The 24,456-nt window shown below is 31.9% G+C and overlaps 4 protein-coding genes and 1 long non-coding RNA gene across 6 annotated transcripts in view; 1 reads left to right on the top strand and 4 right to left on the bottom strand.

The window, feature by feature from the left end:
- Nucleotides 1-1,637, bottom strand: part of LOC100199859 (dapdiamide synthesis protein DdaC) — a 29,588-nt gene extending 27,951 nt beyond the window's left edge. Inside the window, exons 1-2 of the mRNA XM_065790734.1 lie at nucleotides 1,114-1,637; nucleotides 739-939 (exon numbers count right to left, since the gene is read on the bottom strand). Of these exons, the coding sequence (XP_065646806.1) occupies nucleotides 739-939; nucleotides 1,114-1,590 (678 nt within the window). The 5' untranslated portion in view covers nucleotides 1,591-1,637. The remainder of the gene's footprint in view (nucleotides 1-738; nucleotides 940-1,113) is intronic.
- A 2,563-nt stretch (nucleotides 1,638-4,200) lies between these two features.
- LOC136076905 (uncharacterized) lies at nucleotides 4,201-11,249 on the bottom strand. Of its 2 annotated transcripts, XR_010636675.1 has the most exons (6): nucleotides 10,503-11,249; nucleotides 9,721-9,778; nucleotides 9,506-9,635; nucleotides 8,755-8,853; nucleotides 7,967-8,113; nucleotides 4,201-4,527 (listed from the first exon to the last, which is right to left on the bottom strand). It is a non-coding gene; the product is annotated as an uncharacterized LOC136076905 (long non-coding RNA). The 2 variants fall into 2 exon arrangements; XR_010636674.1 differs by lacking the exon at nucleotides 10,503-11,249 and having other exon boundaries at nucleotides 9,721-10,488.
- Nucleotides 4,792-7,053, top strand: LOC136076775 (piggyBac transposable element-derived protein 2-like). Its single transcript, XM_065790227.1, has 2 exons — nucleotides 4,792-4,913; nucleotides 5,397-7,053. Exons 1-2 carry the CDS (start codon nucleotides 4,891-4,893, stop codon nucleotides 7,051-7,053), a joined length of 1,680 nt encoding a protein of 559 aa, XP_065646299.1. The 5' UTR covers nucleotides 4,792-4,890.
- A 23-nt stretch (nucleotides 11,250-11,272) lies between the features above and the next one.
- On the bottom strand, nucleotides 11,273-14,741 carry LOC136076032 (uncharacterized). Its single transcript, XM_065789494.1, has 3 exons — nucleotides 14,098-14,741; nucleotides 11,374-13,894; nucleotides 11,273-11,299 (listed from the first exon to the last, which is right to left on the bottom strand). Exons 1-3 carry the CDS (start codon nucleotides 14,739-14,741, stop codon nucleotides 11,273-11,275), a joined length of 3,192 nt encoding a protein of 1,063 aa, XP_065645566.1.
- A 9,266-nt stretch (nucleotides 14,742-24,007) lies between these two features.
- The window catches only part of LOC100215346 (MORN repeat-containing protein 5), a 30,832-nt gene continuing 30,383 nt past the window's right edge, over nucleotides 24,008-24,456 (bottom strand). The window contains exons 6-7 of the mRNA XM_065790732.1: nucleotides 24,278-24,409; nucleotides 24,008-24,168 (exon numbers count right to left, since the gene is read on the bottom strand). Coding sequence (XP_065646804.1) covers nucleotides 24,080-24,168; nucleotides 24,278-24,409 — 221 coding nt within the window. The 3' untranslated portion in view covers nucleotides 24,008-24,079. The remainder of the gene's footprint in view (nucleotides 24,169-24,277; nucleotides 24,410-24,456) is intronic.

Below are 24,456 nucleotides of genomic sequence, written 5' to 3'. Positions count from 1 at the left end.
ATTTCAAAATTAATATTTTTGCGCCCATCATTCTTTCATAAGCGATGATTAAAAACAAGGAAAGACCAAGTTGATTTGTCTGTTTGGAATTTTATGTGGTGATAACAATAAGCAGTAAAATGAGCGTAAATTTATACGCAACAATCAGCGGCTTTTATCTGATTAAAACGCTGTTCAATTTTATCATAATATTTTAACAACACGAAAAACTAAACAGCGTTTTATCAGATGAGAGCTGCTAATTACTATAAATTAGTTATATAGTTATATTAAATTATATTAAATTTTTATTAAATTAAATTTATTAATTTTTTTTATTAATTAAATTTATTAATTTATTTTATTAAATTATATTAAATTAAGTTATATTAAATTATAAATAGTATAAATTTACGCTAATTATACTGCTTCCTGTTATCGCCACATAAAGACAATTCCAAAAATAGAAAGCAACTTAAACTTCCTACTCACATCTTAGAAATCTTTTGGTATGCTCATATTACCTTGATGTTTATATTACCCGAACCCACCCTATAAAGACACATTCACCCACATACAAACACACACATGCTAGTTTGCTTTTCTCCTCAAGAAATGTTTTCTGCTTTTCCTGTTACTTATCCTTAGCAACGTTGCTGAATAAAACAAAAAGTTAAATTAACAAGTTGAATGTTGAAAAGTGCAAACGCGTTTCAAAAACTTCAAAAATAACTAGTAATATTAAAAACAGAAAAATACCTTGACAGAGTCAACTAAAAAGGTCCCTTGCCAATTTATATATTTCGTATTATTTTTATGTGGTAAATTCCGAAAATAACGAATTTTCTTTTCCACAACTTTTCTGACATTGTCTGCTTTCAAAGCTGAAAATAACTCGCGATTAAATACAATGGGTGATTCTCCGCCTATTGTAGCTTCAGAGAGACAGCAAAACATAATCTAAGAATTTATAAATACACAAGATTATTAGTACAAATTTTGGAAAAAGATTTAATGGATAAAAGATAAAACATTACGTCATATTATAATACTAGGTTAAAGTTGCGAAAAAATTCTGAAATTTCAAATGTATCGTCTAATATGCGCAGGTTGAACTTAACTTTAGTAAAATACCTTCGTTGGATAAATGGTCATGTATGACATTTCATTGTGGGGCTCAATTGAATAAATAGAAGGATCGTCACTCGCAGAATAAACATCTCCAGCTATAGTTTTTCGAAAACCACTTCCACCTGCGTATGTAAGCGGTTTAAAATTAAGAGCTTTAGTAAAGAGCGAAAATTCTTCAGCAGTATTTATTGGTAAACTCTTTAGAAGAATTGCGCTTATTTCAGGCATACAAAGAGTTGAAAAGCTTCGAAGTTCTGTTGCTATTGACTGCAAGTCTTTTTCTGATGTCGTGAGAATTTTTAAACCTGGTTTATATTCACTTTTTAAAACATCGGGGAACGCATTGCTTAAAGAACCAGGCAAATAGGGTCGATTTTTTATTTGTGTGATAGGAGCTTTAAGTTTGTGCTGAGGAATATCTGTAAAAATGAATCGGTTAAATATTTTTTTGCTTATTCTATGGTTAGCAATTTTTATCATTTTACATTGCTGAAAAGAAAAAAATAACAAACTATCCAGTACAGTATAAAATACATTTAAAAAAATTTAATGACAAAACATTTTGGTAAGCAAACAATATCAACTTTTTATTAAATAATAAAAAGAAACACAATGCTTTAAAAATGTTTAATTTAAAAAAAATTTAGGAGTAGAAGGAACGATTTCTTGTTTTGTTAAAAATTTCGAATGACCAATAACTACGTCACGTATATCATGACGCCCCATACGTACGATCTGACGAAAAAAAAGTATGTTTTGTTTTCCTTTTTTTTTAACTCAGTATCTCAATCAACACAATACTAATACAAAGCAAGATTGACCTCGCTGAATAGTGTATATACTTCTTTCAAAAATTCTTGTTTCAAGTAAACCATAAACTCGAATGATAAAATAAAATGCAAAACGAATCTTATCTATTTTAATAATCTTTCATACAACGCATGTAAATATTCTTAAGCGGTGATAAACAAACATAAAAATGCATATTTTTATTTCATAAACATCAACTGATAAATGTTGTCATTTCTAGTGGGTATTCGTGTTGTTAATAGATCCTTATAAAAGAAGCAGGATTTCCAGGTTCTGGTCAATGCTCATGATTCGGAAAATATTACTTTCTTTTTTCAATAATTTAATTTTTTTTTTTATAACACTGTGGTCGAATTTGTAGAGAGTTCTGAGTTTTCAAACATTATTTGCAAAATTGTATTTAATCCGTCTGAGTATTGCACATCTGTCATTTTGTGAAAACTGATACTACATAAAAACCTAATGAATAATAACCAAAAAAGAACATGTTTTTGTACATATGTCAGTTACAAAAAGTTTAAAAATTCAATAAAATATGTTGAACTTTTTTTTATTATTAGGAATAATGTTTTTTATAAAAATATTTTTCTGATTAAAATCAGTTAAAAAAATCAATCAAAATATTTTTTTAAATAATTTGTGAGCTCGTGCGTTCTATGCGTATGGCAAGTGATAGCCACGTTTAATTTATTCATGTATTAGATATATATAAATAATAATATATTTACGGTGTTTTTATACAAATACTCATCTTCACCAGATATTAACTGCATCCGGCTGTTGTTTTCTAGAATGTGTCCTAGGCAAAGACTTTAGGGATAAGCAGAATAGTTCTGCCGACACAAATCGCCCTCCTACTTTATAGGATTCTTGGTAGTAGCTAAACAGTTTTCTTTGTTATCTCCTAGTAGGATACAGCTCTAAAATTCAGTTTAATAGTTCTAAGGCTGACTAGTAGCAAGGTTTTCCATATTCTGTTGTAACTTTCAGAGAGGCTGATTCAACAGCAGTAAATATAAGGGTTATTAACAACGCCATTTTACATTTGTTTTTTCATTGTTTCTAATCAAATAGATCAAGTTTTTTCTTTTTTACTTCAGCCAATATGATTGTTATTAGCGACTTAAATGCTCATCAGAATAAATGGCTTGGCTCAAGTATGGAGACCGGGGCAAGATGATTATGTAAACAATTTTTGTTGCTTATTAATTTATTTTCAAGGAAAAATAATTTTACATGAACATGTTGGAGCAGTCCTTTGCGATAATAAATATTTAATATTTTTTTCTGCTTTTTTTTTTCCTCACATTCTTTCGCTTTGAGGCAATGGTTTGAAATCAAAAACTCTAATCAACTTTTTTGGTGGATTGGAACTGGTATTTCCAATAAGTTCTTCTGGATGGTTTACATGATGGTTTTCTACTACTTGAGTCTGAGAATTAGCACTATTATTGTCAGTTTCAACGCCAAAAACATTATGGTCAGTAATTTTTGCAGCAGCAAAGTCATGTTTGCTAAACACGAGTGAATTTTTTTTTTTTTTGACATTAAGAAAAAAAAAATTACAGACGTAACTTATAATAAATAATTACATGACCGGGGCTAGAAGAAGACAAATTTAGTCTTATCACCAAGCCCCAAAAAATGCATCATTATTAGATAAAATTTTAGTTTAACAATGAAATATAGTTTCAATGTATATACCTCTGAAATAATCATATAAAAGAAAATGTAAATATAACGCTTAGCGTTTAAAATTTACAGTAATATATCTTTGATGGGCGGACATAACAGTATAACTGCATTTTTGACCATTTAACGATTTATATGAGAAAATGTGTCTTGTGTATGCCGGCATCAATGGTATTAACAGTATAGTTACACCATTCGGTTCAAACAGAATAAAAGTAATAACCCATTTCTCAAAATATGACTTCTGTAACAAAATAATTGGGTTCATAATAATGTTTTTTTGCTCTCCTTAAAAGTTACACTTTTGCAGCGCATTAGGCACAGCGACGTGACAAAAACGTGAATTTCACGTTATTTTGGCACGTGACATTTAGGTGACTTTTTGGTCCCCATGAAATGACCAATTCACGTTTATGGACGTGTTTTTCACGTTACTTTTGGCACGTGATATTTAGGTAACTTTTTGGTCCCCATGAACTGTCTAAAAGACGTGCTTTTTACGTTAATTTTGGCACGTAATATTTAAGTAATAATTATGCTTTATAAAAACGAAGTGTTTGGATTCGTGTAAAGAAAAAAAACTCATCGTCGAGGAAATATTTAATACGTATTAAATTACATGGTTTTATTAGTCAGTATATTAGTTCTTGACATAAACATTTTGAATTTGTAATAAAAGCTGCACTTTTGTTAAAATATCCTCCTTATATCCAATAAGTAATAAGTACAAAGTCATAGATCTGCAACTTACGAAGAGCACGCTTCGATCCAAAAAGAGCGCACTTCAAACTTTATCTAACGAATCAGTCGATATATTCTCCCATAAAAGCACGCTTCAAACATAATCTAACGAATCAGTCGATATTTTCTCCTATAAGAGTACGCATCAAACTTTATCTAATGAATCAGATTTAGCTGAAAAGAAACGAATAAAATCTTAAATAATAATATGATTATTTAATAATTATCTTAAATCACAAACTTTTAAAACAAATCTTACTTGGTAAGTTGCCAACCATTTTGGCAACAAGATTTTCTAGTTGTTTTTTTTTATCTAAATCATTAAATAATTTTAACCCATATGTGGCTAGCGTCAGTTTAAACTGACAGTCACATTATCCGATTTAATTTGCAAAATAACAAACATTCTTTGCATTTATCGCAATAACTACGTCATGTGTGAATGTATGATGCTGATAATAAAGTAAACTGCATTAACTTATTTTAATTTTTGCTCAGTTGACACACTTTAGTAGCGTTGATTAATATTTTTCGAACATGAGTGTTTCGTCAAGAAAAAGGTATGCATATATGTTTTGTTTTTAGTTGAAATATAGATTAAATATATTGTTAAATATCGTTTTAACATTTGAATATTCGGTATAGTCAACAAAGCTAGTCTTCTTAAATTTTTATGCGATTTCTGTGCGTCAGTTTAAACTGACACTAGCCGCAGGAGGGTACAGGTTTTCAAACAGTTTATTCACCTCGGAATAGAAGGCATTTTCATCAGTTTGTAGACACTGTATGACTCCTTGTAAATATATGAGCCTTATCAAATACAAAATAATTAAACTACAGCAGTCTGGTATTTATGTAAGTTACTGTGACCCACCTTATTTCCCTTCTGAGTTCTTATATTTGAAGGTTGAGAGTTGTTTATTGTTAATTTTTATTATTATTTTACTGCTATTTTATAATGACGTAATTTGTGGGAATGCTTTGACGTCATTTCAACATCAGAGCAAATAAATAAGTAATAACTAATTTCATATATTTTGCAGGTACCGGCTTCATGAGGTGCTACAATTACTAGAAGATACAGACGATGAATGTCTTCAGAGCGCCGAAATATCAATTGTTCCTCCAATAACCTCTGGTGCAGACACTGACGAAGATTCTGGTGATGAGAATGAGGTGTGTGGAGATCCAAACAGTCTCAATCGTAATCAACTTCTGGCGGAAGCGACGATGAAACTACGAAGACCCAATGGAACTGATGTTATTGAAATGGAAGAGTCGGACGGTGCAGAAGACACTGCAGAGGAGGACAATGCAGAAAATAATACACAGGACACTGCAGATGATATAGTGGAACAGGGTCCGCAGCACAAGAGAACAAAGAAACAAGTTCCGTATAAACCGTCATGGGTCAAAAGCGACTTCAAGGAGGCCATCAGAAAGGAAAAGTTTCCATGGACCATACCCCCACCTAAAGTAGAAAACCATCTGTCACCAGTGTCATTATTTGAGTTGTTCATGACACCAGAAATAATGCACAGAATATGCAACGAAAGCAAAGAATACGCTGCTCAAAAAGGCCATGACAATTTTGATGTGGACATTACATCACTCAAGCTTTTCCTATCGATTCTTCTAATAAGCGGCTATGCTCCTCTGCCTCGTCGCCCTATGTATTGGGAAACTGCGGGGGATGTACACAATTCCATGGTGTCGGCCGCTATGTCATACAATAAATTCAGTTCCATAATGAGTAATATACATTTTGCCAATAACAACGAACTTGATATGACTGACAGGTTTGCCAAAGTCCGCTCTCTTATCCAGTTCATCAATGCTGCTTGCCTGACAAACTTTCAGCCTGAACAAATCATCAGCATCGACGAAAGTATGGTCCCTTATTACGGAAAACACAGTGCAAAGCAATACATCCATGGCAAACCCATCAAGTTCGGGTATAAGATGTGGGTGGCAGCAACTCGTTTGGGATATGTAATCAATTTCTACCCATATCAAGGTGCCGGCACGACAGATAAAGATCTGGGCCTCGGTGGATTGGTGGTGGTCAATCTCACAAAAGATTTACCAAAACGTGACGGTAATTTCTTTCACATTGTGTTTGACAACCTCTTTACCAGCCCACGACTGTTGCGCTTACTAGTGGATAGAGGAATGGCCGCCATGGGCACTCTCCGTTCTAACCGAACTGAAGGTGCGCCATTGAAAAACATCAAAGCAATGGACAAGCTGCCTCGTGGCTCGCATGACGTTGCCCTGGATCAAAAGGCTAATGTATGCTTGGTACGCTGGCATGACAGTAAGGTTGTGACAGTCGCACCACTTCGCAAAGCTAAGAGATATTCATCAGCACAGAAGAAGCGCATAGATGTTGATCAGCCTTCAGTAAAACAACTGTACAATTATGGGATGGGCGGTGTGGACCGCCTAGACCAAAATCTAGCTCGCTATATGATTCAGCACCGATCAAAGAAATGGTATTGGCCAATATTTAGATTTTGTGTTGATTTGGCCGTTCAGAACGCCTTCCAGCTGTACCGTATACAGGAGAAAATACCTGGCGCCCGTGAGCAGGATCTGCTGTTATTTAGACGTCAGATTGCACAAACCTATGTGCAGACACTATCAATGAAGAAGAATTCAGTGCCGTATCCGCCACCTCGTGTAGCAGTCGATCGATGAGTACTTACTGAAGTACGCACAGATGCTACAGATCACTGGATTGCTCAGGGTACACAGCGCCGATGTGTGGCACTCGGCTGCAAAGGCACATCAGTCTTCTACTGTGAGAAGTGCAATGTGGGACTGCATCCTGGTTGCTTTAAGGCATTCCACTGCAAATAACTGATGCCTGTTTTTGTCAATGAAATATAGTCTTTGCAACTTAACATTAATGTGACATTACAGTTATTATGTGCTATTTAAAAGTTCATGATATTTTTTGCACCCATTTCGTTGTTTCTGAACACTTTTGCGTCAAACGGGCAGTTTTCACTTGCTAGGTGGCCTTGTGAAATAATTAATAACAGTTATAAAACGTCACTGTGAGTTATGCTGCATCAGTTAACATTGCCATGTGATTCCTGGTTTCAGAGTTTGACTATTCTACTTGTCATAGCCAAATATGACACGTGAGAAAACCTGTACCCTCCTGCAGCTAGCATCAGTTTAAACGGACACCTATATTTTCACCTATATTCACTTAAGTATATAAAAAATTATGAAACAGTTGATGAATATTGTTCATTTGGACCTAAATCACACCAAATAAAGACAAGAAACATATTTTAAAAATCATGGGTTTATATGGGTTAAGAAAAAAATACTACATACAATGTAGAAAAATAAAAAAAGTCATTTGCCTTCTAATTTTATACTCTTATTGCTAAAAAATAAATAAGGATTTAATAATTAAAGACATAACAAAAAAGTTGACAGATAAATAAAAAAAAGAAGTACAAAATAAAAAATACAAGTTTAAAAAAATATTGTTTATCTATATATATCTATATCTAATATCTGTCTATAGATAAATATATATCTATATATAAAGTTAATAACTGATGCGCGTGATTAGAAAAAGACCTGTACTCACCTTATGTGATAACATCTGATTAAATAATTTGATTTTCTTTGTTTTTTCTTATATTTGCACTTGTTTCTGGATTAACTTGTTCATAGATGTTCATTAACTCACTAGATGCAAATGTGACAGCCCACGAAGTTGCTTTAAATGAGTAATCTACAAAGTTTTGAACATTAAATGTAATTTTAGAATGCACACAGAAAAATTATAACAATTATTAAAAATGTAATAGTTACCACATAACCACACAACATTATAGTGGGGATTTTATATCATGATTTTCCTACCCATGGTGAGATTTTCACCTTGAGGCTCCTTTTGCTGTGGAAACATTCACCACAGCTAAGGAGCCTCATCTACCCCCAATTATATATAATATGTTAAGTATAAAACTAAAAGTATATATCATAAAGTATTGTCAAATAAGGTCACCAATAAATACCGAGTGCTAAAAATTCAACTCAGAATCAAGTTGCATTCTCCAACAAGATATGAACTAAATTAAATTCTTGCTACAGGGTGCGATCACAAAAGAAGACCAAGAGAGGGAAAAGTGAATTTTCTGAAACTTTAAAAGTTAAAAGGTTATTGTGTCTTACTTCAGAATGATATTCCTAGGCAATAACATAACAATACCATTGGATCTTCCTAGTCAATAATATTTTATACAGAACTTATCATTTGCCATGTAGCTTAATAAATTTAATATTAAATAAGTTATAATAACTTATTTATTATTAAATTAATTACATCGACAGTCTAAAATATTATATAATAGGGTAGAAAAAAAAGTATACCTTGTATTGGGGTTTGATCTTTTGCATGTTGCAATATGAGAATTATCTGCCATAACGTTACACGATTTTGAACTAAGCTTTCTAATATATTTATTAAACCTAAATTGATAAAACTTAGATATAAAATATTATAATATGTTTAGATAAAATATTATATATATGACATTTTATTTTTGTCAAAAATGCATTGCGATGTTATAAGATATCTTATTCCCTGATACTTTTTTTATTATTATAAAACTACAATGCAAAACAATTATATTATTATAAAAGTATAATAAAAAGTAATTACAATAATGAATATATAAACTACATATTTCATATAATCATTATATTTAAAAAATTTGGAAAATTGTTTGCGGAAAATATCCTGAAAAAATTCAGAATATTTCCCCCCTAATTTTTCCCTTAATTTTGCATTCAGCCAAGTCGTTTCTCAATTTTTTAAAACTTTTCTTAATTTTTGTATGAATGATGACTAAAACAACATAAAAACAAATAATATATACTTCAACTTGCATCTATGGAAAACTTTTTGGATATTTGGAAAAAGATAAATTTCAGAAAAATATCCGGTATTCCGGGAATATCCCCAAAAAAATAATCCCTGAAACTAAATTATAAAAAAATAGTAAATAAAATAAAGAATATCTTTCCAAGTTTCAAATCATAGGTTTTTATTGAGAATAAAAAAAGTTACACAATATTTTGGCAACGTAACTTTCATGCTTTAATTAAGTAAAATTGTAACCTGGACGAGGTCACCTAAAATATACATGATCGAAACGTGAAGAAGGAAACTGGGTAAGAGCATGCATCAAACTTTATCTAATGAATAAGTCAATATTTTCTCCAATAATAGCTAGCGACACCAAATTTAGCTAAAAAGAAACAAATAAAAACTTAAAAAATAATATGATTATTAAATAATTATCTTAAATCACATATTTTTAAAACAAGTCTTACATGGCGAGTCGCCAACTGTTTTCACAACAAGATTTTCTGGTGTTGCTATTTCTTTGATCTAAATCATGAAACAATTTTTAAAAAAGCAATGCTATATTCAAGAGAAACTTGGTTTACATATTGAAAGGTTGTCAACATTGAAAGATAAGTATAATCCAGTTTCAAATACAATAGCATCATAATCATCTTTTTGTGGGGAAAACATTGAACAAATCCGCGTTAATAACCTGTTTTATATTGTACATAATAACAATAGTAATAAAAGTCATATAATATATACAATAATAATTTTATAAATACAATTTAAATATATATATTAATCATATAATATTTAAATAATATAAAAAAATGAAATAAATAAGTATTAACCTTTTTTAATAAGTAAATCACAAGATCAAAATGTCATATATTACAAAAAGATAAAGTATGTAATAATAATATATACATATATCAATAATAAATAACATAACACATTTGTTTATTGATATTATTTTGGAAAAATTCTTTAACCTTGTTGATAAAAACCAAATAATAGAAGAAAATCTATTTTTGGTTTTTATCTAATCGACTCTTGAGCAATAATGTATGCAGAAGTTCTACAACATTATTATTGCTCAAGAATCAAGAATAAGTTCTGCTAGAACTTATAATTTGTCCACGTAGCTCACTTAATTTGATATTAAATTCGTTATAACATAACTTATTTGTACTAAATTAAGTAAGCAAAATGGACAAATTCGCCAGTCTAAAATATTATATCATAAAGTAGAAAAAAAGTATACCTTGTATTTAAGTTTAATCTTATTTGTGTGGCAAATAGGGACGCTTGGTACTAATTTATTTAACTTAATTTGATGCAATTTCGATATTAGATATTACAACTTGAAATATATTAGACTATTTAGTTCTGTTTTAAATGCATTGCGTAAGATATTATATAGACCAATTTTTTTTTTTAATTATGATTAAACTACAATAAAAATTAATTATATCATCATAACAGTAAAATAATTATAACTAATATAATGAATACAAAAACTATACTATAAAAAAACGATCTACGTTTGAAACTATCCTTATAGCCTGTTTTTGTTTGCTAAGCAATTTATTTTCGTCGCGTTAGTGCTGCACCAAGCAATGTTTGCATAACTTATAAAAAAAAAATGATACATCAAGGGGCTGCAGACAATGTGAAATGTGAGGCGATAATCCAACCATGATGATGTTTTTCTCTCTGCAATATAACATTGCCTCCAAAGTTTTGTGGGTGTAATATTAATTCTATATTTGTTTTTTCTCACACACTTTGTAAATATCTTTACTCAATATATATACATTTGCAAATACCCCCGAGGGTATAATAAACATTATAAACGTTATATACAATGTAATAAATGACACACCCACAACGTTCCTTCTGTCGCAATACAACAATAGTTTATATATAATACAGTTATTTACACTAATTACAACACCCCTTGATCTCTAGATCACAAAGTCCGCATACTTATTCGGAAACCTCCGCACTCGCGTCGCTCTTCGGAGATTTAGGTTATCCGCGATGGGTTCTTCCGATTCTCTGATAGACAAGTCAGCTACAATGGGAGCAGGACGGACGTCCGACATGTGTCTCGGCAATCCATTGATTTCTACCGAAACTCCTCGTCCTTCATCTGAGACTCTTCCTCTGTTCCATTCGCTCGTGCATTTTGAGTCAGGTGGTTTTACAAATACTTCTTGTCCTTGTGTATAGTTGTGGAGAACTTCCGCGTTAGTTTTGGCAGAAATTGTGTGTGGTTTCCACTCGTAGGAAAATATAGCTTTGTAGGGGAGCGATGTTTCCTCGCCATTTTTTCTGGGAGCTATGTTATACCAATATACCATTTTTAACGGGTCTTTGCCACTTCTGGCTGCCATGCGCTTGATTGTGCGATGATGACGTTCAACAATTCCATTTCCAGATGGCCTGTAAGCGCAACGAAACAAGATGGACACTCCCCAATCTGCGCATAATTCACCAACGAGTTTTGAGCGAAAAGTCTTGCTGTTGTCAAGTAGAACTTGCCACGGAGGTCCTCTTTCTCGGAATATTTCTTCTAAATGGAAGCACACTGTTGTTTCTTTCTCGTTCTGTAACCTTCTCCAAATTGCAAACTTGCTCCTTTTTCCACAGTCAATAATAGACAAGTAAATCTCTGATTTGTAGTGGGTTATGTCAATAGCCAAACGATGCCAGCTCTTTCCAACTTCAAGATTTCCTTCTTCCCATCTAATCGGCGCAGGATCCACCGATAAACATCTTTCGCAACTTTTCACGACTGATTCAACGTCTTTTCTGCAAACTTTCTCCTTCGGATATGTTTGTTTCATCAAATAAAGTGTTCGATTGACTCCAAAGTGATGAAGATTATGAAACGACTTCACATCAGGCGGTACAACGTTTGCTGTCATTGCAGAATGGTTTGCATGCAGCCAGTTCTGTGGTACTCTCGTAAGAGCATCGGCTTTGTTTTCTGCTGACTTTACCAGGAAAAGTTTTAATTTTATATTGCACTCCTTCACAAGGTCTTCAATTAATGACAACCGGCGACGGACAAGTGGTTCTCCAAGACCGTGTACTCGAACGGGTTTGTCACCGATAATTAAGGATCTCAACCAACCGACAACAGTAGCCGAATCACACTTTATGTTAATACATTCGAATCCCCATTTTGTTGCTAGATTAATTCCTTTTATCACGGCTTCTAACTCTGCAAGATTAATGTGAGCCGTATCATCTTGTTTCCTCAGCCACGAACAGTCTTCTACTATTTCCCCAGCCACTTCCAAAACTATGCCAACAGCTAAACTGCTTGCATCGCACCACACTGTTGCTTCAGAAATGTTTTTGACGTTCCATGACCCATGAACGGGATCTTCTTTTGTAAGTCTTTCATTCAAACTGCTTACTAACTTAACAACTCGTTCGTTCACCAAAGAGTCCCATCCACAACTACTCGAAACTCTTTTTAGATAGCTGCACGAAGGGCGCAGCCAATTTGCTATTGGAAAATGTCCGGTCAGCTGTCCGCACCAAGAAAAGATTTGCCGACGTGTCATTTTTCCTTCCGGAACTTTGGGTATGTTGTCACGTTTCCAACGGACTTGGTTGCATTGTTTGTACACTCGCAATCCAAGCACACGACCACCGACAAGTTTTTCTGGCAACTTAGAATCCAAGCCATATTTTTTCAAGAGCTCTTGAACTCTGCAACTTGACACTATGTTATTATTGACAATGATATCATCAATAAATGAATCCGTCCCAGACTCGACAAATTTATCTAAGGATAATACCTTTTTTAAGATTTTAGTCATTATTCTGGGCGCCACATTTAAACCAAAACCCAATCTTGTTAGACAGTAACGCTGCCCTTCATATTCCACAACTTGATATTTCCATAATGCTTCGTCGACACGAATTTGCAGGTACGCTTTCTTTAAGTCGATTATCTCAAGATTTTCTCCCAACTTTCTCCAGTTGCGAAGTTTGGTACTGCAAACATCGCCATCTGCAGTATGACTGGATACAAATTGATTCAACTCCCGGTAGTCCATCACCGGACGTATTTTTAACTTATTTCGCTGAGTTACTGCCATCAATGGAATGATGCCATTACATCTCCCTTCAAATGGTTTCAGCCATCCCTGTGCTATCCATTCACTTATTTCCATTGCGTACTCACTTTTAACGTCCTCAGAGATATGATAGTTTGGAATTTTGTTAGTTAACGTTGGTGGTTTTATCAGCCATTTCCAAGACACGCTCCAACTGCCATTTTTGAATTCTGCTACGAAGTCTTTATCAATCAGCTTTAGAATAGTAGACGAGGATACTTCACTCGTTTTTTCTTGAGAAACAGCAGTAGCACCGATAGTTAGTTGTTCCACATTGAAGTTTATGGTTTCGCCGTCCCTCCCGACTTGGACACCTCCAAGCAGTCGTATTGCGTCCATACCAAGTAGCATTTGATATTCGGGAACAATGTCTGCCACCAGGCATTCCAAATCGATGGTGGTATCATTTATAGAAAGATTAACAACAATCTGGTGTTTTATTTCAATTGAGTTTCCATTCATCATAACAACCTTTTCTTTTGCGAGTTTGACATTTTTTTCGTTTATAATTTCCCGACTTAAAATGGATTTGGAGCATCCAGTATCCAACAATGCTTTTATTTTTCTTCCATTAACATATACGCAGAGAGTTGGCGGTTTTAAATTTTGTGGGAAGCCGCTCGCACAAAAACGGGTGGCTTCCCTTCCACGTTTTTTGAGTTTGTACACTTTTTATAGCAGTGCAGGGCCAGGTGATTGTCCATTCCACACACAAAGCACCTCTTCTTGTCAATTTCTTCGCTACAATTTCGACTGATATGTCCATCCTCGCCGCAACGGTAGCAAGTTACGGTCTTTCTTCCGCGTCCTTGAGGAACCTGCCTTGGACTGATGGCAACAGGATTCACGCAACTAACAAAACATGATTCTTTACGACGTAAAATTACCAAACTTCTTGATTTTTCAGCGATCTGGTACAGCGACATTGTTGATATTGAGCATGCGGTTTGCAGCTGTTTTCTTGCTTCGTCAGGTAACCCGAGAATGAATGCGCACCTTATCCACTCTTCGCTTACGTGAGTTGATATTAGCTTGCTCAGCCTCGTTAATTCTGCGAGATATACGTCAACAGACTCGTTCTCTTTAAGACGGCGATTTACGAATTCTTCGTATGCTGTTAGCGGAGAAGCAGAGAAGGCAGTAGTCAGTGCATTTTTCACTTCTTTGTAGTCTTCTTTTATTTCATCACTAAGACCTTGATAAACGGCAAACGCTCCGCCAGAGAGAAATAAGGGGAGCACCACATGCAACTCGTCAACTTTTTGAAGTTTTGCGACCAGTTCCAATTTCTGTATCCATTCTGAAAACTCACCCGAACCATCGTATTGCGACACCAAATCTGCAAACTTTATCACTATACTCATTGCCGAAATAGCTTGTAATATTAATTCTATATTTGTTTTTTCTCACACACTTTGTAAATATCTTTACTCAATATATATACATTTGCAAATACCCCCGAGGGTATAATAAACATTATAAACGTTATATACAATGTAATAAATGACACACCCACAACGTTCCTTCTGTCGCAATACAACAATAGTTTATATATAATACAGTTATTTACACTAATTACAGTGGGCTTTGTGATTTTCAATAATCAATAGAACAGGAGGCTCACCTCTTGATAAAAGTGCTTAAAAGATAGTTAAAAAGGTTTTGTTGTAGCTGAAGCCGTTATCCCTACAGTGGCCTACAATTCTTGGTGGGGGTCTTTCAACAAATAACAGTAAACATTTGCAATTAATTGAACTTTTTTTTGTTAATAGTTAGTACTTAAACTAAGTTACTTATAAATGTTAAAGAGAATCGAAATGGCTTACCTACATCGTAGCAGAGCTTATTTACACATGCATTAAAGTTAACGTGGCAGCGGTAAATGGAAAAAGCGGTAACGAACAGCCTATATAGGCTGGTCGTTAAAAATTTGCATAAAGACTCTTAAATAATATAGCTGAAATTGTCATATTACATTGGTTGTAAAGCTTTTTATTATTATTTACCGCTGCCACGTTATAAATTTTTATTGCATTTCTGGCTCTACTTTAAAGGAGAGTCAGTATTGTCCGAATAATGCTGCCATCTAGTAAAAAACTTAAAGTTTAAGACATTCTTTATCTTACCACGCTCTTCATCTTGTCCCGGTCTTCTCTACAAATGACCTGTTTTCCGAACAACTCTAATCACTTATCTTCACCACTTAAATTATGACTTATATTTGACCCTACTGTGTACTCAGTTTCTACTTTTAGTGAGATCATCTAGTAATTTCATAGAATCTTTTTATCTTGTACTTTATCATGACCTACTCGCGATCATCATAGTTCTTACTGCTATCTTGTGGCTGAATTGATTTTGTGATGCTTTTGGCTGACTGAAAATCATTTTGTGATTTTTATTGCTCACTGTAATTAATTTTGTGATTCTGAGTTAAAATATCCTTATATTTACCTAAATATCTTTGTTATATTTGATGCAGGTAATCTGCGGTGCTTGAACTAGACTGAGCAATAAAAGACCTTGCTGAACTAGACTGAAATGAGAAACCTTGGAAACAAGTTGTACACGATCTCTAAACACTTTCTGACTTTATCAAAAATATTTGAGCTCATGCAATATTTGAGTATCGAGGTAATTTCTAGAACTTTATTAATTCTGTTTATAATTTGACAACTTGTTTCACTATTTCGAATCTCAAATAACCTCTGCATAAATTTTAAATGAAGAAATTTTTTTTGCCTGTCCATTTGATTTTGTATAAAAATAAAGTTAATCTGATTTTTGGATCAATAAACAGTCCTGATAAATCAAGCATAAGTGCTTTTTTCCATTCAATAAAACTTCCTATATCGTTTCTAATTAGCTCAATAACAAACATTGGAGATTTTCAAAAAGTTCAAAATCCTGATGGTTTTCTTTCAGACTCCAATGTCTAAAAGAAAATTTACCAAAATATTTATATTTATTTACTTATTTTTATTAATTAAAACTAAAATATATATATATATATATATATATATATATATATATATATATATATATATATATATATATACAACCCTTAGATGTTGTCCGAAAGTTTTTTCGATATTTTGTTGACAAAAAGTAAAAATTAAAATGCAAGACCGGAATTTTTTTTTTTTAATAATGATAGACTGCCTGCCCTAACCAAACCCTCAGTCGATGTAGCAGCACTCCCTTGCGGGTCAGGCTATTTGTCAGTCGATGTAGCAGCACTCCCTTGCGAGTCAGGCTATTTGTCAGTCGATGTAGCAGCACTCCCTTGCGAGTCAGGCTATTTGTCAGTCGATGTAGCAGCACTCCCTTGCGAGTCAGGCTATAAGATAGTCGATGTAGCAACACTCCGCGCATGATTTTCAGTAAAAAAAATAAAAATAAAAACATTTTATTAAAAAAAATAAAAATAAAAACATTTTATTAAAAAAAATAAAATAAAAACATTGTTTATATTGTTAAAAACATTCACAATGTTTTTAAAACATTCTGGTCAATTAAATTTGCGTTTTTTGTGGTTTTTTTAAAAAACGATTAATTTGTAATTAAATTAATGGTTTTTACTTTCGTCCAACACGGAAATGTTGGACGAAAGTTAAAAGTAATTAAAAGTGACGTATATGTTGGCGTAAGAATCACTTTTTTCCTTCCGCTCTTCCCAAAGCCAACAAACTATAGATCTATATATATATATATATATATATATATATATATATATATATATATATATATAAATACATAGTTCTATAGTTTGTTGGCTTTAGGAAGAGCGGAAGGAAAAAAGTGATTCTTACGCCAACACATACGTCACTTTTAATTACTTTTGACTTTCGTCTAACATTTCCGTGTTGGACGAAAGTAAAAACCATTAATTTAATTACAAATTAATCGTTTTTTAAAAAAACCACAAAAACGCAAATTTAATTGACCAGAATGTTTTTAAAAACATTCTGAATGTTTTTATAACATTTTGAATGTTTTTAACAATGTAAACAATGTTTTTATTTTTATTTTTTTTAATAAAATGTTTTTGTTTTTATTTTTTTTAATAAAATGTTTTTATTTTTATTTTTTTTACTGTAAATCATGCGCGGAGTGTTGCTACATCGACTATCTTATAGCCTGACTCGCAAGGGAGTGCTGCTACATCGACTGACAAATAGCCTGACTCGCAAGGGAGTGCTGCTACATCGACTGACAAATAGCCTGACTCGCAAGGGAGTGCTGCTACATCGACTGACAAATAGCCTGACCCGCAAGGGAGTGCTGTTACATCGACTGAGGGTTTGGTTGGGGCAGGCAGTCTATCATTATTAAAAAAAAAAAATTCCGGTCTTGCATTTTAATTTTTACTTTTTGTCAACAAAATATCGAAAAAACTTTCGGACAACATCTAAGGGTTCTATATATATATATATATATATATATATACAACCCTTAGATGTTGTCCGAAAGTTTTTTCGATATTTTGTTGACAAAAAGTAAAAATTAAAATGCAAGACCGGAATTTTTTTTTTTTAATAATGATAGACTGCCTGCCCCAACCAAACCCTCAGTCGATGTAGCAGCACTCCCTTGCGGGTCAGGCTATTTGTCAGTCGATGTAGCAGCACTCCCTTACGAGTCAGGCTATTTGTCAGTCGATGTAGCAGCACTCCCTTGCGAGTCAGGCTATTTGTCAGTCGATGTAGCAGCACTCCCTTGCGAGTCAGGCTATAAGATAGTCGATGTAGCAACACTCCGCACATGATTTACAGTAAAAAAAATAAAAATAAAAACATTTTATTAAAAAAAATAAAAATAAAAACATTTTATTAAAAAAAATAAAAATAAAAACATTGTTTATATTGTTAAAAACATTCAAAATGTTATAAAAACATTCAGAATGTTTTTAAAAACATTCTGGTCAATTAAATTTGCGTTTTTGTGGTTTTTTTAAAAAACGATTAATTTGTAATTAAATTAATGGTTCTTACTTTCGTCCAACACGGAAATGTTGGACGAAAGTTAAAAGTAATTAAAAGTGACGTATGTGTTGGCGTAAGAATCACTTTTTTCCTTCCGCTCTTCCTAAAGCCAACAAACTATAGAACTATATATATATATATATATATATATATATATATATATATATATATATATATATATATATATATATATATATATATATATATATATATATATATATATATATATATATATATATATATATATATATATATATATATATATATATATATATATATATATATATATGTATATATATATAGATATATATATATATATATATACATATATATATATATATGTATACATATATGTATATATATGTGTGTGTGTGTATATTTTATTGTTCACACTTTGGTAAAAAGTTAGATTTAAAACTTCAGTTTGAAAAGTTTTAAATCCAATTATTAATTAATAATATTATAAATACATTCAACTCTTGCGGTGAAATTTGCGCATTTTCTTCGAAATCTCTAGTTGGCTAAATTGATTAGCACTGAAACAAATTCAAACACTATACACAGTTATATAATTTATATGGTAATCTGTTTGATTAAATTTTATTGTTTACAAACTTTTGTAAAAAGTTGCTTTTGGTATACTGTATGCTTCTGAAACTTTGCTCATTGATATTTTGATTTTTTCGATTTTGCTTTGCAAATTGCAAGTACTTTATTTTAAAAGTTATTTGTGTTCTAAAAATACAAGTGAAGCCGTGGCGCAGTGATTAGAACCAAGTGGTCTGAGGTTCGATAGTCCGCTCTAGCCCAATAAGCAACATTAGTAAGGAAAGAGGCGTAAACTTCCTAGTTAAATGCTTCTCCGCGGTGCTTTGTGATAAGTTTGTAAGGGACTTCTGAGAGCATCTTAAAAACCAAAAAAAAAAAGTAAAAAGTTATTTTTGTTTTAAAAATTTTAGACAGAAAGCAAAGGCAATTTTTTTATGTACATTTTAATTAATCGTTTATTTGATAAGCCTCGCTTATCTTAATGAAAAAGTGTAATCAATTAGCGTGTTCACTTTTCCTCAAAAAAAATTCTATGAATTTTTGCTTATAACTTTATTCTAAAACTAGTAAATTTCATTTTTAAGTTTTTGGTATAGTAGAATTGAACTTTAGTTCCGAGAGTTTAAGTTAAATTTTTTGAAAAAATAAATAAATTTTTACCAAGAGTGTAATTGTTTATATTAGCTTTGAGAAATTGTTTTTAAAATGCAATCAAACAACTTTTCTATTGCGGTATTTGTTTTGTTGTTTTGTTTTTCTATTGTGGTGTTTGTTTTGTTGTTTTATTGGAGTGAGAACTTTAAAACTTGCGCAGTCAAGAATAAGATTCTAAAAACAGTTTTTACACCTTCAGATTAAGCAGAAAATTCTCTACAATACAATTACACAACAAAACAACTTTTTAAACTTGTTGTAAATAATAATAATAATAAAATTGTTATAAATAAATTCTCTACAATGCAATTACAATACATAACACCTTTTTAAAATTGTTGTTGTAGCTTTTAATAAATAAATCAGAAAACAAAAATAGTTTAATAACATATTAAAAATTTAAATGCTTCATAAAAATATAAATGTTTAAAGCCCAACACACAATATTATTTTTAAATACATTAAACTAATGTTAAATAAATTAAACTAATGAGACACATTGCTCAAATTTTAGGTTTACTGTTTAAGTCATTTACTTTTTTTATTAGCATAAGTGTTACACAGTCATTTGTAAAATTACCACCTCCGGAAATTTGCATATTTGGCAGTCCTGCCTAATTATTGCATCAGACGGGATTGCGTCAACTTTTTGTATACCGCATTCCATGTCTGATTAAGGTTTCTAGCTTTGTTATTGTATACCTTTTAAATTTTCTATTTTAGCAAAATGTGCTCAGATTGTTGCACTTTACAAAAAGGAATGTCACGGCGTCAAATTTGGGCACAACATAGTTTCAGTCAGTTATCTGTTCAAAGAGCTATAGAGAAATTCATTCAGAATTTTATGGTAATCGAAAGAAAAGTGGTAGGCTTCACAAAACTAGCCTTGGGTTAGATAACATTATGAAAAACATCGTTGCACAATCTTTAATGAGCTCCTCGCAAAAGGTACTAATGTTAGGATCAGCACAGTTTCGCGTCGCCTCAGCTAAGAATTCAGGTCAAAGTTGTATAAACCAGCTAATAAACAACGACTGACACCTCTAATGAAAAATAAAAATTAGAACTTGCCAAAAAGCACTAGCATTGGACCGAGGACGACTGGGGGAAAGTACTATTTTCCGATGAATCAACTTTACAACAGTTCATTGTTCAGAAAAAGCACGATTGTAGATCCTTAAGAAAACGGCTTGACGAAAAATTCACTGTTTCGACCATGTTATCTCAGGAGTTTTTTAACTCCTAGGACAACCATGAATGGGTAAAAGCATGGTGAATTACTCAGAGAAAAGTTGAATTTGCATGTTACAATTTACAAAACCACAATTTTTATGCATGACTGCACTTAATGCCACCAATCCAAGGTTGTGAATAGTTTTTTTAGCGAAAAATTACGTAAAAGTCCTTGAATGGCTGGATGGTATTCCGGACTTAAACCCAATTGAAAATGGGTGCTTTTGAAGGAATGATTTTGTATTAGAAAGATAACCTCCGAGCTCCCGGGACTAGTTGCGGTTATCATAGTCAAACTTACTGTATTATGCAACAGTGTATTATATGTTATAACATGTAATACAAGGTTAAGTTAAATATTATGAGATTAAAATTATCTTGTTTTACCTCTACATAATGAGTTTTAAGATAAAAAAATTTCAAAAATGAAACTCTAGGAAACGGCGTATAAAAAGACTTTTATTACTTATGTTTTCTCCGCAACTTTTTGAGATAGAAAAAGATAATTCTAATCTAGCAATATTTTGTTTGTTGAGGTCAATTTTTAATAAGTATTAAATTTAAATTTTTTTTTATTAGTTCATGAGGTGCTCCCAGAAGTCCTTTCGGACTTATCACAGGGCACCGCGAAAGAAGATTTAACAAGGAAATTCACGCTTTCTTCCTTACCAATGAGCTAGAGCCGGCATCGAACTTGGGATCTCAGGATTCTGAGCTAGAATTTTAACCACTATACCACGGCTGCTCAAAAATTCGAAAAGTTATGGAAAAAAGATTCAATAATCAAATTGCATTTATTTGAAGTGTAAAATTAAAATTATACTGTTGCACGAGAGTTTAATACTTAACGGCGGAGATTGAAACCTAGGAACATTCATCATCCAAACTTGTGCATTCCTAATAGGGATGTAACAGTGGTGCAACGAAAGTTTCAAACTTACTTCATTGGAATCAAATTATTATGTAGCAAAATGAATACAGTGGAGAAAATAGAATTAGCCTCACCATGTACTGATCCAATGTTTTAAAAATCTGTATGCAAGTTTGTGCGGTGCATCTTTTGTATCCACACACATATAATTATTGTTACAAACAACAACTTTTTTGATTATAATATTGCATAATTAAATTGCGGTACATTTGATAAAACCATAAATTGTATTATACTTGAAAATGCGGTAACAAATAGAATTAGCCTCATCAATAATTAATCTGGTAATACGCATTTGTGACTTATTATTATTATTGTGTTTTTTTATTATTAGTAGTAATTTAAATAAAGGCTGTGAAATCAGTACTGATAAAGTTTTTAACATTTAGTTTTCAATACCTTAATTTGAAATGGAACGTGGGTAAGCGTTTAACGAATGAAGAATTAGCAGTAATTAAAGTATACAAAGATACAAGCTTATCTAATTGGGAAACCGCAAAGATAATTAAAAGATCTCCAAAAGTGGTTAATAATTACTTCAAGATTGGCGTTTATTATGGAACTTATAAGGAAAGTGGTGGCAAACTTAAAATTAATAATCGTGCTAATTAAGTTATTGTACGCCATGCTGCTGCTCAGCACATGACTGCATCTCAAATTCGTACTGATTTACAATTACCTGTATTTGTTCAACTGTGAGACAAGTCTTACACGAAGATCCAAACACAGTTTGGAAAAAGCGTAAACCAAAACCAAAACCTACTGCTCAGCATAAAGAAGTTAGATTACAATTTGCAAAAGAACACATGTCTTGGCAGGAAGAGTGGCATCAAGTTCTCTTTAGTGATGAAAAAAATTTCAATCTAGATGGTCCTGATTGCGATCAACATTACTGGCACGATCTTCGAAAAGAGAAAGAAAATCGGATAGGTTGTAACTTTGGTGGTGAAACTGTTATGGTTTAGGGGGCTTTTTCCTTTGCTGGAAAACTCCCACTGACATGGATTTCAACAAATATCAATTCACAGGACTATATTGACTTATTAGAAATAAGTTTGCTTGAACATGGTAAGGAATTGATGGGTGAAAATTTCACTTTTTAACAAGATAATGCTGCTATCCATAATTCAAAACTTACAAAAGCTTGAATAAGAGAAAAAAATATTCACGTAATGGAATAGACCGCATGTAGTCCAGATCTTAACCTAATTGAAAATCTATTGGGAATACTTTCAAGAAAGGTTTATGAAAATGGTAAGCAATTTGAATCCACCTTGGAGCTGAAAACTCGTATCAGACAAGCTTGTAATGAAATTCCTATAGAAACCTTGTGACTAGTATTTGTCAAGTCATATTTGAAGTCATTAAAAAATCAGGAAGCAATACTAAATATTAAATGAGCGAAAAAACAAAATATTTTCTGTATTTTCTTGTATATAACGTAAATGAGGCTAATTTTATTTTCTCCGCAAATTGAATACTTTTAATTTTCTTTTCCATTTGTAATTAATTAAACATACCAATTTATAAACTTTTTAGTTGTAATAGAAGATAATAAGAAATAAATTAGATTTGATAATTGTTTCACTGCCATTTTTGTTAAATTAAAACGAAAAATAATGGTAAAAAAAATGGAGGCTGATTCTATTTTCTCCGCTGAATATAAAAAAGATACAGAGCTAATTTTCAAATGTTCTGATAACTTTTTCTTCTATAATTTGAATAGTGAATATAACTTGGATAGTGCTTTTACGCACTAACCTTGAGATCATTGAAAAACTTTTTTCAGTAAAAATAATACTAAATTCTTAAGAGAACAAATCACCAAGAGTACTAAAGGCCCGACAAAGAGCTATAAAACTTAGTATCAACTGGCAATCAAATACAATATTGTAACCACGTAATCTTGATAAAGCGTTTTAAAAATTATTTCAAACACTGTGTTATGTAATAATTATACAAAATTGTTATGAAACGAGATTCACGTTTGTATACAAAATCTTTTAAGTGAAAAGATTAAAATTTAAGTGGCGGCAGATAAAAATATAAAATCAAATTTGGTTATTGAATTTTTTTTACATTATTCACAATTTTAGATTGAAAGTCTAATTACGATTTAACTAATTGTAATGGCGTTTTTAAAAAAAGGGTATCTTCTTAAACATGTATCTACTTACACAAGCGTATCTACTTAAACATAAACATAGGCACCTGTAATATTTAATTATAGGAAGAGCTACACCAATTACACCCTTGGATAAGAGTATGAGATTAAGAATTCAAAATTTTTGTTGAATTAACGAAATTACTAAAAGAATGAGTGCTAAAATAAATTTAGCGAGATTTCAAATCAAAGTTCTCGCAAATTGTCTTTAAATCCAGTATTTTCATCCCATTCTCGCCGACAATGCTTTACTATCCAACTGTGTTCATCGTCATCTAAAAAAAATTTTTATCGCATTTTCATCGCAAAACTTTTTACAATACAAAATTAGATTTACAATATAAAAACTAAATAATGAAAATGTTAAAGGTGTATTAGACTTACCAGCATTCCTTAAAAATTTATTATCATAATCCATAACCACACGAATTTCTGGGTTGTAAAAACCATCCCCACAGTCATAACAACCTTTAGGTATTGTTTTGCTTGGAATCTCATTTGTTAACTGAGATAACCCTGAGACATTTTATATGATACAGAATTTCATCCGTGTCAAAAAATAA

This window comes from Hydra vulgaris, chromosome 02 (genome assembly GCF_038396675.1).
Source record: "Hydra vulgaris chromosome 02, alternate assembly HydraT2T_AEP".
NCBI classification, from domain to species: Eukaryota; Metazoa; Cnidaria; class Hydrozoa; order Anthoathecata; family Hydridae; genus Hydra; species Hydra vulgaris.
Note: the sequence above shows the minus strand (reverse complement) of the source record. Positions and strands in the feature narration are given on the sequence as shown.

Bases quoted from the DNA above. Each gene is read 5' to 3' on its own strand.
- LOC136076775 (XM_065790227.1), top strand. From the start codon at position 4,891: ATGAGTGTTTCGTCAAGAAAAAG. The intron at 4,914-5,396 runs GTATGCATATAT...TATATTTTGCAG, and splicing joins AGTGTTTCGTCAAGAAAAAG to GTACCGGCTTCATGAGGTGC.
- LOC136076032 (XM_065789494.1), bottom strand. From the start codon at position 14,741: ATGAGTATAGTGATAAAGTTTGCAGATTTGGTGTCGCAATACGATGGT. The intron at 13,895-14,097 runs GTGCTTTGTGTG...ATCCATTTTAAG, and splicing joins GAAGAAATTGACAAGAAGAG to TCGGGAAATTATAAACGAAA. The intron at 11,300-11,373 runs GTAGAAATCAAT...CTTGTCTATCAG, and splicing joins ATGAAGGACGAGGAGTTTCG to AGAATCGGAAGAACCCATCG.